This window comes from Zootoca vivipara, chromosome 14 (assembly GCF_965207765.1).
Source record: "Zootoca vivipara chromosome 14, rZooViv2.hap1.1, whole genome shotgun sequence".
NCBI lineage: Eukaryota > Metazoa > Chordata > Lepidosauria > Squamata > Lacertidae > Zootoca > Zootoca vivipara.
Genome location: NC_142597.1, coordinates 39,929,043 through 39,944,591, shown reverse-complemented (window position 1 = coordinate 39,944,591; position 15,549 = coordinate 39,929,043). Strand labels below are relative to the sequence as shown.

General features: G+C 47.1%; 1 protein-coding gene across 1 annotated transcript in view; it reads left to right on the top strand.

Annotated features, from left to right (window-relative positions):
* The first annotated feature begins 7,776 nt into the window (after positions 1 to 7,776).
* AATF (apoptosis antagonizing transcription factor) overlaps positions 7,777 to 15,549 on the top strand; it is a 72,828-nt gene continuing 65,055 nt past the window's right edge. Inside the window, exons 1-4 of the mRNA XM_035139229.3 lie at positions 7,777 to 7,926; positions 10,631 to 10,810; positions 13,887 to 14,330; positions 15,281 to 15,418. Coding sequence (XP_034995120.2) covers positions 7,839 to 7,926; positions 10,631 to 10,810; positions 13,887 to 14,330; positions 15,281 to 15,418 — 850 coding nt within the window. The 5' untranslated portion in view covers positions 7,777 to 7,838. The remainder of the gene's footprint in view (positions 7,927 to 10,630; positions 10,811 to 13,886; positions 14,331 to 15,280; positions 15,419 to 15,549) is intronic.

Below are 15,549 nucleotides of genomic sequence, written 5' to 3'. Positions count from 1 at the left end.
ACCCATCCATGACTTGTCTTTGGATTCTGCATTAATTCAATGAGAACCTGGTGGTTTCTCCTCAGATTGCGTTTTTGAGTCGTTTTGAGGAAAGCGCTACGAGTTTTGATAATGCTGGCAACATTTCTCAGGTTGGATTTCATGTCATTGGATTCCATGTTAAAATTAAGTTTGAAGTGCTTTTGGAGCTTTCTCCTCAGCAATTTGAAGAAGCATCTTGGAGAATCCTGAGAGAAACTCCCAAGGCTTTCCCGCCACGTCTGATGAAACTGTCACAGCAGGGTGTTCACCGCTTTCTTGAATATTTCTGGTAGCATGGGACCTTCTTACAGCAGATAGTTACCGAGTGTGGATTTGAAGGATATACATACACATTTGAATGAAGCTCACTGCCCCAAATACCATAGCTGCCAAGTCTCCCGTTTCCCCCGGGAAATCCCCGTTTTTCCAGCTGTTCCTAGCTGAAAAAACGGATTTTTTGTTTTTTCCCGGTTTATTATGGCGCGACAGCCATTTTGGAACTGGGCGGAGCAGGCTCAGAAGCGACTTTTGATGCTGCTCTGCCCAGTTCCAAAATGGCTGCAGTGCGACTTCTGGCACGGCGGCCATTTTGGAACTGGGCAAAGCAGCATCAAAAGTCACTTCTGAGCATGCTCCGCCCAGTTCCAAAATGGCGGCAGTGGTACTTCCGGTCTTCTATTTCCGGCCCGGTCCCTTATTTCTCTGACAGCAACTTGGCAGGTATGCCAAATACATGTAGGATTGAAGTCTTAGGCTGAGTCAACCGCTTCAGGTGGCAGAGTCCCCTGTTCCAGCCATTCCTCCAATTCCCCTCCAATGGAGGACAGAGCTGTGTGTGCAACACAACTAAGCTAACCTTGAAAGAAGATGAATTTCTATTGTCATGGTTTAACCACAAGACCAAGCCGCTATTATATTCCCTGTGGCTTGGCCTACTCTTGAGGATTGCAGTGGATTCTCGAGTGGTGTCATGGTGGAGTCGGGCTGGCTTGTGTTTGTCTCTTTGACATCAGTGCATACGTTTCACAGGGGCAGATTGAGGGGAGCGCAACTGGTTCAGTTGCACTGGGCGCAGAGCCTTGGTGGAAAGCGAGAAGTGGGGGGGGGCACTGAATTTTGGCACCTCGCAGGGCACCATGGAAATTTGAGGCTCCGAGGCCCGTCTCTGTGCTTCATAAGAAGTGTTTGCCTCCCTCACGTGTTACACTTTTCAACCCACATTCGCGTCGTGCATTTATAACGCTGGTGCACCACTTTAAGCAGTAATGGCTTCCCCTAAAAGGATTATGGGAGCTGTTGTTTGTTAAGCTGGCTGAGAGTTGTAAGGAGGCCTGTTTTCCCCTCTCAAGAGCTACAATTCCCAGACTTCCTGAGGAAGAGAGATTGACGAACCGCTCTGTGAATTATAGTCCTGTGAGGGGAACCAGGGGCCTTCTAACAACTCTCAGCACCCCTAACAAAATACAGCTCCCATAATTATTTAGGGGAAGTAGTCTCCTAAAGCAGAAGCGACAGGCACCCTCTCCGTTCCTCTTGAACCCAGGGCCATTCCCCTGTGTTGGAGATCAGACCTCCACAGGCTGGAGGATGTCATCCTGTCGCCAGGTTGAAGTTAAGATTCAACAAAAGCTCCAGTCAGCTTCTGTACATGGAACAGGGAGGGCGCCATCTTGTCCTCTGCCCCAGGCAGCGCAGTGTCTTAGACGAGCCCTGCCTATTCATGAAGCATCTTCACTCAACCTTTATTTTCAGGCTGGGTAGGGTTGCCATGTTCTGGTTCGCCTCAGGTGCGAAAATGTCTTGGGCTGGCCCTGGGTAGCATCATGTTCTAAATGCAGGGGTGAGGAACCTTTGCAAGCCTGAGGGCTGCCTCCTCTCCTGGGCAAACATTTGAGGGATTCACGCCATGTCAGTGCTGGATGGGGCCAGAGGCAACACTTGCCTTTGTACATTCCAGCCATGTGAAAGTCATACACTTTAACACACTATCTCTCCATCCCTCATTCAGGGGAGCTAGAGGCATGGGCAAAGTTTAATGAAACATTTCATTCAGGCGAAAGGAGTTGAGGAGGAATGTCCAGAGGCATGGCCTGGGGTTGTAGCACCTGTCCTGAGGGGAGTCCTGAGGCCTACCTGGACGGACCTGAGGTTCCCCACAACTCTTAAATGCCCTTAATCTACGCTCTCTTTTCCCCTCTGGACATAATTTGGAAACCCAGCACCTTTTACCAGTTTCACTTTCCCTTCCCATCAGATGTCAAAGAGAAAAACAGCTAGCAGATTTTTAGAAGACATCTGAAGGCAGCCCTGTTTAGGGAGGCCTTTAATCTTTAATAGATTATTTTATTTCATTTTTCTGTTGGAAGCCGCCCAGAGTGGCTGGGGAAACCCAGCCAGATGGGCGGGGTATAAATAAATTATTATTATTATTATTATTATTATTATTATTATTATTATTATTATTTCCATGTTTGCTGTGTCACTTCAAAGGCTATTATCTGAAGCAGATTGATCTGGAACTGATCAGTCCTCCTACCCGACTTGGTGGGGCTTACTTCTGAATAAATGTGTATAAAACACAGTGGAGGTGGAAGAAGAGGGCAGCCCCAGGCAATGCTTCCTATTTCTTGCCCGTTAAAGTACTATATCGTGAAAATATTAATTTATGAAGGGGGGATCCACCAAAGTACATTTTCCTATTGTAATTTCCATTTTCCTATACAGTATTGGGAATAAAAGCATTAATTTTGTGTTGTCCCTCAGATATTATGAAGCTTATGCGCCGCCCCGCTGAATTCTAGCACAATCCTACCGGTATGTGTGTTTACTCCAGAAGTAAGCCTCTCTTCATTCAGTGGGGTTTACTCCTATGCAAGTGAGCACAGAATAGCAACCTTACAGTGCAATCCTATACAAGTCTACTCAGAAGTAAGGTGCAGTGGGGCTTCCTCCCAGGTTAAGTGCAGCCTTAGAGTCTTTCAGGAGACAAAGAATTATCAATTTTGAAAGTGAGGTTGCTGGTAAAAGCCAACACAATTATTCTCTCAAAATATGCACAACACCCATGCAGGCTTTCCATTATATATTTAGTGCTTTTCTATATTGGGAAGAAAAGCATTAATCTGGCACTCTGGGGGGTTAGAAATACATGGGTCGATATATTGGGATGTTTTCTGGTATGGCTGAATGCTTCCACAAGTGCTCATATCTGCTATTGAATTCCCAGTACATTCTGTGTATGTTTGTTGTTTGATTATATGACATGGGTGGGAGGCTGTTCTAACTACACTTACCAGGGAGTAAGCCACACTGAGCTCTTGGCATGCACAGGATTTTGCTTTTGAACACCTCTTTTTATTAAAATTCATTCTATAGTATGGTCTTACATTTTGAAACCCAGGTGCCAATCAAATATGCAAATGGAGAATCACAAGTTGGGGGACAAATTAGGCTCAGTACTTTTGTTTTCAAAAAGAAATAATCAAACATTTTATGGATGGAATAAAAACCTTTCCAGTTGATGTACTCCTTGACCTGGCCAGTGAGTGTGATGAAATGTAAATGGCACTATAAGCACCCACTGAGGGAACCAAATCTTTCTAATTCCATCCATGATCTGTATGGGGAAAGGAATGCAAATCAATAAATCATATTGATTCGTGAAGGAATGCTTTGTCCCCGAATTTGTGAAATATTAAATGTTGTGGGGATGGGGGAATGTATCCAGCATGTTAGTTGGATCCTTAACTGTTCCCATTTCTTAACAGGACAACTTTTACAGATAGGCAGTGCTATCCACTTATCAATCACCTGACATCACAATGACATCAGGCGACCCATCTTCCTTTGCTTGCATGGCTTGAAATCAAACCACGCAGGCAAAGGCACAGCACTTTGAAAGTGCTGGTGATCAGTTGACGATCAGCGCTTGCAAAGCCTGGTGCCTCTCTTGACCTGTCCTGCACCTGACATCAGGGGTAGCACAGGTGTGCATGGCTTGGTTGAACAGCCTTGCACATCAAAGTGGGAAGCCTGGGAGGGCTATTTAGATCAGGGGGCAGTGGTTAGAGTTATATGTTGGAAACAGCACAACCGCTTCGAGGATTTTTACAATCAAGCAGTGTATAAATTTTATGAAATAAAACACAAGCATATATTTTCCACGCCTAGTGCCACTTTCTGAACCTGCAAAATACACACACACTCCCTCCCCAAGCCCCTCCTATCCAATCATTTAAAAGGTAAAGCAGCTTCAGCAAGAAGCTCTCTTATGAGCAGACCTGCATGGGATTTGGGGCTAACTGTTTGTTAACTCTTTTAAGGCTGTCAACAGGGGACTCTTGATAGCTTCCCCTCCCCCCCAAAATATGTTGAGGTACCCAGGAAACCAGTGTTTGTTGAAGGGTTTCTACACTACTGGTGCGATGCAGCAGCTAAGAGACCAAACTATGAATCAAGAACGCAGTAGCTGGGCTCAGGCCATACACTCTTTTCCTTGGCCTCAGTTTCCACTTCTGTGAAATGTACACAAATGACGCTCGCTTATTGTCGTAAGAATTTCACTTACGTGAAGTGCTTTGGGCATTTGAAACGTTAGCACATTATTAAGAGCGCAGCATGAAGATCGAGGCGGCTTAGACTGAAATCCATCCCCTCAGCCATAAAAGTTAACACACACAGACATACTTGGTACACTTAGACCTGAGAAACCTCGCTGATGAAGAATAATCGAAACAGGGCCTTGTCCTGATGTTGATGCTTACTGGAATTTATCCTGAATAAAACTTTGTGAAGACCTTTTGAAATTATGCTTTTTGAAACTATCCTTTTTGGCCCGAGTTCTTGTCATTTATCGTTTAACACACACAGGTAGACATATTGGCCTGCGTTGTCACAAAAGCAAGGAGTCGTCGTAATAAATGTGTTAAGTCTTCAAGGTGCCACAAGCGTCTCCCTGTTCCCCTCCCAAAACTACAAGACCCAGAGTGGTTTAACAATTGCTTCTTCCCAGGGAACTTTGAGAATTTGTAGCTCTGCAAGAGGAAATTGGGGGGGGGGGTGTCTCCTAACATCTCTCAGTACCCAGAACTATGGCTCTTAGATTTTTTGGGGGGAAGCCATGCCTGTTTCAAAATGGTGCCATAATGCTAGCGCTGCTGTACAGTACGTCCAGATTTTCCTAGATATTACCAGGATTTCAAAGGCGGAAGTGATGTCTGGAGGGAATTTGCAGAAGGCCACAGTTTGTCCTAGATCTTCGGCAAGTTAACTAACTAACTAACTAACTAACTTTATTTGTGTGTTTTCAGTGTTTTCCTAAAAAAAACAATAATAATGAAAAGCTAAACAACTTTCGGGGTGTCCTGGTTTTTACTTTTTGAAAAATGGCAACCCTACCTAGCAGGGGCGTACCCAGGATCAAAACTAGGGGGGGCAAGCCATAGTCGTTCAGGGGCGGGGCCAAGGCACGGGAGGGGAGGGGCCACAAAGTGGGAATGTGGGCGGGGCTACAGGGCCAGCGGGCCTGACGAGACTGCGGCGGCTGCAGCCGCTAAATGAACCCACTAAACTCTCTCACACGAAATTCCCCTGCTCTGAAGCTGCGCCCGCTGAGAGGCACGGTGGAGGCCGCCCAAGGCGCACCTCTCAGCTGTTCATTGGCTTCAGGCTGCTTTCCGGAGGCGTGTGGGCCTGGGGCCGCCTCCGCCGCGCGCAGGGGCGTCGCAACAGGGGGAGGGCAGCACCCCCTGGCCCAGGGCTGGCCCTACGGCCAGGCTGGGTTGCGCAGGGCTTCGGCCCTCCAGGCGTCAGCCGTGCAGTGAGCTGCGCCCGCCGTGCCGGGAAATGGGGCGGGGTGGGGGCAACAGAGGGATCCGTCACACCACGGTGCCAGGGCGCCAGGTATGCTTAAGATGGCCCTGCTCTGAAAACACCGCTCCCATCCATTTACGGCTAGCCACCCCCCTGAAAAACCCCTTTGGGCCCCGCTTTCCCTCCTCCAGGTCCCCCCGAAGCCTTGCCAGTTCCCACCCTATATATCTGGGATGGGGAAGGAGCTCAGAGGTCTGCTAGTCCTGGGGGGCCATCCCCCCGTGGCCTGGGAGGATACTGGGAACCCCCACGCCAAGCTGAGACCCTCAAAGAAGAAGAAGAAGAAGCTGCCACCACCGCCTCCCCATCGCAAGGGAGCAAAAGATGGGAAAGGTGGGGTGGCGCAGCGCAGGTGAGCCCCCCCAGCTGCGACCCTACAGCGGCGACAGCGGCTCCCCCGCCCTCAACGCCCCTCTCGGCAGGGGCAGCAAGGGAGAGCGGCTGGGGGAGGGACGCATTGCAAAGAAGGAAACAGCAGCCAATGCCCGGAGAGGGCAATGCACGCAGGGGCAGCGGAGAGCTGTGCCGCCCCCCAAGGCAGCTTCTTTCCTATTGCCAGGGGTGGGGGGCGGCGAGGAAGGGTCACTGCCGCTGGGCTACTCCTGCCGCCGGCAATCCGGCGCAAACGCCCCCACGCAGCTTCCTTACAGCAGCCACGACCACCGCCTTCGGGCGCCGCCCCCCACTCCTCCTTTGTGGGCTTCTGCCCGCTGAGGCTGAACTGGCTCCTGTCGGTGCACTTCCTCTCCCGGCCCAAGAGGAGTCTCAGTAGCAACTCCTAACTCAGGGGGGGTAGGGGGTGCGGAGGGGGGAAGGGGGCGATTCCCAGCCCGCGGCGCCGATGATCGCAGTGCAGCCTACCGGGAGGCAGAGTGCGGCAGCGGCTGCAAGCAATGCAGGGAGCCGCGTCTCCTTCGCTTGCCAGCCCAGCAGAACTCTTAGGTAGGAGAGGTTGCCGCCCGGCAGGGCTTTCCATTGGGAGGTGCGAAAGTTTTAGTGGACGGGAATTGGTGCAAATGTAGGCAGGGTGGGCACCAGCAGCGTTTCCTCCCCCTCTCCCCTCCCGTGTCAACAAGCGAGGCGCCTGCGCAGGGTATTTGCTTCCCTAGTCGGGCCCGCAGTTTGGTCTTCTGGGGGGGCAGCTGCACCCCCCTGCCCCATGCTGGGTACACCCATGCTACCTAGTGCTTTAAAATATATTTGTTGTGAATGTGGCCACTGCCATTATCATCACCCTCACTTTTAATTAGCATGCTCCCTTGCCATAGAAAATCATGCTGAAGGCAGCCCAGAACATGGGAAAAAAGTTACACAATTAACTTAAAAACATACCATAATAATAATAAATAATAATAATAATTATAATATAGTAATTTATTATTTATACCAGCCACTCTGGGCGGCTTCCATCAAAATATTAAAATACAATAATTAATCAAATATTAAAAGCTTCTCTAAACAGGGCTGCCTTCAGTCGTCTTCTAAAAGTCAGATATGTCTTTGACATCTGATCCATAAGTTGATAAAAGCGCCTCGTTAAGAAACAAAATAAAAAAATTCATTCCAGTAGCACCTTAGAGACCAACTAAGTTTGTCATAGGTATGAGCTTTCGTGTGCGGGCATGCACACTTCTTCAGATACACTGAACCATAAAGAAACATGCACCGAAATTAAACAACAAAATTTATACACTGCTTGATTGTAAAACACACACACCAACAACCTTTGAACCCCCTAAATGCAAAACCACGCAGCAAAAAATGAAATAAAGAGGGATGGCAGCTGCAGTGGTGCTCTAGCCATAATGAAACCCAACCTAGGAATTTGAGGGGTGTAAAAATGTGCGAATTGTCGAGAGGCCCGCCCCCTCTTCCCCGGGCCTTTGGGCGGCCCTTTGCCGCCTCCGCCTCCTTCTTCCGGGCGGGCGGGCGAGGAGAGGCTCAAAATGGCGGCGCCCTTAGCGGAGGAGCTGGAGCGGCTGCTCAACCCGCTGCCCCGCGCCCTGCACGACCCGGAGGACGACCCCGAGGATGGTGAGGGGGTGCGGGGGGGGGGAAGCAACCGCAACGGGGCGCCTTCGGGCTCCGTCTCTCTCCGAGAAGCGGGGCAATAAGCAGGCGCCGGTGCTTGTGTGTGTGTGGACACGTGGGTTGGAAACGGTGGTGGAAATGCCCCTCGACACGTGTGTGCGCGCGCGTCGCTGAGTGGGGTTCACCAAGCGGGTGGAAATACCCCTGGACACACGTGTGTGTGTGTGTGTGTATGTCTGTGTCGCTGAGTGGGGTTCACCAAGCGGGTGGAAATACTCCTGGACACACGTGTGTGTGCGTATGTCTGTGCCGCTGAGTGGGTTTCACCAAGCGGGTGGAAATATTCCTGGACACGTGTGTGGTGGTGTGTGTGTGTCGCTGAGTGGGTTTCACCAAGCGGGTGGAAATACCCCTGGACACGTGTGTGGTGTGGTGTGTGTCGCTGAGTGGGTTTCACCAAGCGGGTGGAAATATTCCTGGACACGTGTGTGGTGGTGTGTGTGTGTCGCTGAGTGGGTTTCACCAAGCGGGTGGAAATACCCCTGGACACGTGTGTGGTGTGGTGTGTGTCGCTGAGTGGGTTTCACCAAGCGGGTGGAAATATTCCTGGACACGTGTGTGGTGTGGTGTGTGTCGCTGAGTGGGTTTCACCAAGCGAGTGGAAAGGCCCCCTGGACACGTGTGTGCGTGTGCGCAGTGCAAGTATCTCTGGACACGTGTGCGTGGGTGCATGCGTGTACTTGGGTTTCAGAGAGTTAGTGAAAGTTTCCTTAGTCACGTGTGCATGTTATGTGGTGGTTGGGTTTTTTTTTTTTAAAGCAAGCTAGGGGAATTGCCCTGTGTGTATGTGAGAGAGATGTTGTTTGGAGAGTTGTTAGGTGAGACCCCTCTTCCCCTCCCAGAACTATAGTTCCCATAGCTTTGAGAAGAGAGATTGATTGTTTAAGCCGCTCTGGCAATTGTAGATCTTGGAGGAGAGCAGGGGGTCTCTCTTAACAACTCTCTTAACAAACTACAGCTCCCAGAACTCCTTGCAAGAAGTTTAAGGTAGCTTCCTGTACTAGGGCGTATCAAGGGGGTGAAAGTTTTTGCAGGTGTCTTTTATGAGGCATCTTAAAAAACATGTTTCCAGGTGTGGGGAATTCAAATCTATTATTTTTGTTATTGGACAACATTTAGCTTGGTAAGTTTGTTTGATGAAGAAGCACATAAACTGCTTTCAGAAAACTAAAGAATTTTATTTTATCTTCTGTAAATGTCAGGTAATGCTAAATAATACTAATACTGCTAATAGTATGATATAACTGCAGGTACTTGGCAACCATTAAAAATTTACGCGCATTTTACTTGCCAAGGAAAACTACATTATATTAATTTAATCAAAATAACATTTGAATTCTCAAATCATGTTACAACTTTTTAGCACCCCTCATTTTTGGAATTTGAAAGTTGAAAAACTCAACACACCCTACTTCTATATGCTATCCACCTGGGATCTTTAATGTTGTGTTTTTATACAGTATTGTAAACTGCCCTGTGATCCTTGGATGAAGGGCAGTGTAGAAATTTAATAAAATAAAAATAATCCAGGTTTGCAGCTGGTTCATTCAATGCCACTGACTGGTGCATGATGTAAATGTGTTTATTGCTGAGATGGTATCTCAGTTTAACATCACGGACCTGCTGTGATAATTGGCAAAGAAATTCAGAACTTCATCTCAAGAAGATCTCTCCTTAGTTAGGACTGATTTGTTGTAGTTGGTTGATTCATTACACTACACTGCCAGGCTTGAAAGGTTTTGATTGACTAAAATAGTTGATAAAGGGCCCATGCAATTAGTTGAGTAACATTTCTTTAATGGGGTGACAGCCCTACTTCGTAAAATGTGTGTTTGCATCAGCCCCCAAGAGTGTAATGATGATGCTCTTAGTAAACTAAGAGACTAGGAATGTGCCTGGCAAATTTATTTGAGTATTTGTAATCCATGCTTTCATAAACTATTATCAAGGTGTTTGTTATACAAAAATAATACAATCAATCCCTAAATATAACTGGTTGGTTAAAAAGAGAAATTCATATTGTGAAGGCCTGCCTAAACAGTATGGTTTTCAGAAGACGTTTGGAAAAAAGGCAAGTGGCAGGGAGTTCCACAGGGCAGGGCCTGGAATGCTGTTCCCTCTCCTATCTTAACCATGTTTTAGGGATGTGTTGGTAGCTGATGGTGAAAGCTAACCAGAGTTTCTGCTGCTACACATGGCAGGAATAATCTTGGCTGCATCTGAGTGAGGTCTTATTAGTCCAGCATTGTGATTGAAACAGTGGAACTCCCAGACATGGTGCAGAGACCTCTCATTGTTGCTTGTTCCTGGTATTTAGAATTCCAGCGTATCGTGCCTTGCTGCACGGGAATATCAATTTAACCACCACTGTGAATATTTGGTGGCGTATCTTTCTGCGCAGAAGCCATCTCTGACTCTCCAGATGTTGCTGGGCTGCAACACTCTTTATCCCTGATCGTTGGGTCGTGTTGGCTGAGGGGCTATTGCAAGATCCGGCCACATCTGAAAAAAGTTTTGTGTTCCCCATTCAGCCAATGAATGCGGCAAACTTCTTGGACCACTGGAGGGGTGGGGTGGAATTTTCCCCCTTCCAAACCTCCCCCCCCCCCAAAGTTAATCTCTTTCACCTTCTCTCCCCCTTTTGCAGCCACCGCAGCCAGGGTGGTTGACAAGTTTGACGAAGGAGATGAAGATGACGTCCTTGCACTTGGACACATACGGAAGGGAGTCTCCTCCCACCTTTTGGATGCTGATAAGAGATACCATGGGAAGGCCATATCCCGCAAAGCTTTGGAGGAAGAGATGTGGGGAGACGATCAACTGTCAGGTGAGATCCTGCACCATTCCCTTTTTTGTGTGTGTGTGTGGGTGATTCCCCATCTCCTGTCAAGCTGTCTTAATGTTTAGGGCAGTCTTTTCCAACGTGGTGCCCTCTAGATATTTTGGGCCACAACTCCCATCAGCCCCAGCTACCCACCCCAGACCCTGAAATCGTCACCTGAGGCCCATCTTCATGGGCCTCTGCTGCGAGACGTTCAGAGGGTGGCAACATGAGAGTGGGCCTTTTCTGCAGTGACTCCCTGTTTGTGGAATGCTCTCCCCACGGAGGTTTGGCTGGCAGCTCCAGTCTCCATCTTTAGACGCCAGTACCCCTCTTTAATGCTTTTTGGGGAAGGTTTATTTCATTTTATTACTTTTTAAAATATTTATTTGCATTTTTGATATAATTCTGTATCAACAGAATATGAAGAAAAGCAATGCAAAAAGATTTTCTTATTCTAGTGGTCATCCCTGTTAGCTCTGCATTTTCTAACAGTTTAATATACCATTCTTGTTTTCTTGGAACCTTATCTGTTTTCCATTTTTGCCCTAGTACCACATGGGCGGCTGTTGTCGCATATAGGCACAAATTTCTCTCTCTTTTTTTTGGTGACTTCTGTTGTTATTATCCCCAGCAACAATGCTTCTGGGCTTTTGAGAAAGGGATTTCTTAAACATTTTTTGAAGTTCATTATCGATCATGGGGGAAGGGGGGGTTATTTTGTGGGTGTCCTCCCCATTTTTATTATGCACTTTGTGGTTTTATTCTGTATTTTTATGCTGTGAACAGCCCTAAGATTTTTTCAGATGGACTGTATACAAATATAATAGATTATTATTATTATTATTATTAGTAATATTTTTGAATGCTAAGTTTTGTGGGGTGTCTTGGTTCTGAGCATCCTAAATCAGACAGTTGGCCAGTGTTGGAAAAAGCATGCAGAATGAGAATGGTGGCGTTCTAGCATGCTTAAGCAGTCTGCAGGCCGCTCTTTCTGTCCTGAGACGTCACTGTAATATTTTCATGTTGCATTGAGGTCTTAGGTTGTCAGGTTGTTGTTGGATCAGTGAGAGGGAAATTGGCAACTTTTTTTAAATAAAAAACATTGATAGATTTCTCGGAGACTGTATCCCTGTGTACGACGCCTCACTCCGCCCCCCCCCAATAAAGATGTACGTAAGGGTGCTTGATCACCTTGTAATGCTCACCCATTATCTCATTATTTAATGGGAAAGGCTGTCAGCTAATCAATGGGTCTGATAATCGGTTCAGCTGCTGCAGGAAAGTGCAAGTTTGAGGCGTCAATCTGCCGAGGTGGGGGAGGGCAGGGGGAAAGCTCCATGAACTTCCTTGTCACCCCCCAACCCCCCCCCCCTGTGCCTGAGCCAAAATATTGAAAATACACATATTGTAAAACGGGAGTTGATCTTTAAACGGGCAGCCAGCCCTTTTTTCTTTTTTTCTTTTTTTGCGGGGGTCTGTGGGTGCATTTGCAAACAGGAGAAACTGTTGGGGGTGACACGCACACATCCTGCAAGAGACACTGCAACAGATTCCATTAGCTATAACAGAACGCTTCTTTCAAGCTTAATTGCAGCGGTGGGAGGGGATCCTGTGGGCACCAGTGAAGGCCTTTACCAGCATATGTGCACCATGTTGGTGACCTCTGCCTTTAAGGAAGCCATGGGATTGCTATAATTATTTTAATGTTACCCTTATAGCCAAGGAATACCAGATCGACTTAGGTTGCGTACACACTTTTTATGTTTAAAGAGCATGACTTCTCCCCTCCTCAAAAGAATCCTGCAAATCGTAGTTTAAGGGTACTGGGAATTGTAGCTCTGAGGGGCGTAAACTACAGTTCCCAGGATTCTTTGTGGGGTGGTTGGGAGTCGTCGTGCAGGATTCCATGCACAAAACAAATACAATACCTTGTTACGCAGATGCAATACAGTGGTCCCTCGACTTACAAAGTACTCGACTTACGAAATTTCGAGTTACGAGTGAAAAAAATGGCCGCACGCTTATGTTTTTTCCGACATCCGAAAGGAAAACCGTAGCGGTTTAGATGGGGTTTTCTTGACTTTCAAATTTTAGATGTGGTTTACTCGACTTACAAATTTTTTCGTTCCCAATGCATTCCTATGGGAAACCGCTTTTTTTTACTTACAAACTTTTCGACCTACGAATGTTCATTTGGAATGGATTAAATTCGTAAGTCGAGGGAGCGCTGTAATTACAACATATAGAGCACAACAGGCTGAATGGTAATGTTTGTAACAAATTTATTTACTGCTTACTTCCTAACGTACGAATCAAGTCCAAGATGTATGCCATATACAATCCATCCGGGGACCTTTCCTTAATCACATTTGAGGACTGTGTAATATATGAACTCGAACAAGAATGTATTAAGGAAGGAAGAAATATATCTGCATTGGATTTAATTAAATAGGTTATATACCTTGCTTAAGGACTGTATATGGCGTACATCCTGGACTTGATTCGTACGTTAGGAAGTAACCAGTAAAGAAGTTTGTTACAAACATTACCATTCAGCCTGTTGCGCTCTATATGTTGTAAGGATCCCATGCACACCCTCCCCGCTAAAACAAGTGTACAGTCATACCTCGGGTTGCGTACTTTCAGGTTAAGAACCGTGCGAACCCGGAAGTGTTTACTTCCTGGTTTCGTCGCATGCACAGAAGCGTTCTGTGCGCTTCGTGCATGCGCAGAAGGCATTATCATCGCTTTGCGCATGTGCAGAAACCCCCGCTTGGGTTGCATACTTTTGGGGCACCCCGGAACGGATCGGGTACTCAACCCGAGGTACCACTGTAAATAAACTTTTCATTTTAGTAGCACCTTACACCTGACATCATGTGATTGACTGGTGCATGGCCCTGCCCACCTGTCAGATTTGCCCCACAAGACTGATCTTGATAGAGATCTGGCTCTTGGAGCTGAAATTGTTCCCAGCCCCTGATGTACACAGTTAAGCACCAGCTTTGACCTGAATGGATTGGGTGCAGTTCGTGACGGATAAGTGTCAACAATAGTCTTTTTGTTTCGTAATTGATAGATGAGCAGACTTCAAACGAGGAAGAGGAAACAGATGAGGAGGACGAGGACCAGGATGAGGAGGATGCTACCTGCAGCCAGGAGGAGGAAGAAGAAAGGAAACCGCTGGGGAAACTGAAGGACGGAGATTTCGTTTTCCAGGCTGTGGACGATTTTGCGAAATTTGCAGAAGGGATGGACGAAATGGGCAGTGCGATGGAAATGCTCGAGGAAGATGAGGAAGAAGACAGTGTCGAAGAAGGCAGCGGAGATGAGGAAGATAGCATGGAAGAAGGCAGCGAAGGTGGAACAACGTCAGAGGAAAGCACCGCGGGGAGTGAGGAGGAGGAGGAGATGGTGGCGGAGGATGTGAGGGAGAGTAAACATCTCGGGGGACTGTTGCCATTGTCTAAAGACCGAGTGGCCGAAGAAGTTGCTAAAGGAAAAGCCGTGAAGAATCAAATAGGTCAGTGGGCAGCCTCTTCTCCTTTGTGGCCCACGATGAACGTGGGAAATGTTAGCAGATAGAGTTCACGTATTCGCAGCAGGAAAAGTCAGATCTTAGTTAAATGAATCCTTGCTTGGAGCACACATTCAGTTGAAAGGTATTGAGGCTGAGACTTGGTATAAAATAAGAACTCTTAGGTTTGTTAAAGGAAGTACATTATTATCTGCTACTCCTCTTCTCTGGCACTGTTGTCGGCCAAAGTGAGAGGGGGGTGAACAAGCGACCGGCTTGTCATGGCAAAGAGGAGGGGCAGGTCCTGGGTACTCTTGCCAGCAGGTATGGTCTCTGGCATGTGCCTGACCATGCTCACCTTAGTATGCTGCCATCTGGAAGGTGCCTTAGAGATAAGGAGAGAGAGCAGGCTTTTTTGCATTTTACCCAAACCTTGAGCATATTGCTTTCAATATTTAGGAATCTAATAAGGTACTGTTTGCCATCCCTCTGGCAGGCAGTTGTGGTGGAGGCGAGGGAATACTTGAGGCTTTGATACCTTAGCTCCATGAACGGCCATAGCTGCAAAAACAAAACACCCCTTAGTGACCACATCTGAGTGGTAGAGCATCTGCTTTGCATACAGAAGGGCCTTGGTTCAATCCCAGGCATCTCTGTGTAGGGATGGAAGAAATCCTTGTCTGAAAGCAGCCGTGTTTGTATTTGTTTCATATAGTGCTTTATTGTTAAAAAAAAACCAACACAAAACCACCCAAACAAAACTCAAGCCAGTTTATGAAATAACAAAACAAGATTATCAGTACTAACACTTCGAAACAATACTGAGCTACATTTAATTTAATAATAATAATAGGTAGACCAGTGGTCTGATTCAGTATAAGGCAGCTTCCTATGTTCCTATTTAATGACGCTGTTTTGTTTTTCTCTTGTCTACCCTGCTCCCCGCTTTACTAAAGCTCTGTGGGATCAGCTCTTGGAAGGGCGAATTAAACTGCAGAAGGTTCTCCTGACAGCCAACCAGCTTCCCCAGCCAGATACCTTCCTGGAGTTTAAGAAAAGAGGAGGACAGGAGTTTGCCACTGCACTCAAGAACAGTAAGAATCTCTTTCCTTTCCCCAGACAAGACTGGTTTTGTGCTTGTATTTTCTGCACTTGGGCGGGGGGCAGGGATCAGAATTTGGAGCCACAAATTTTGGGACATGTTCATTATTTAAACCAGGTGTCA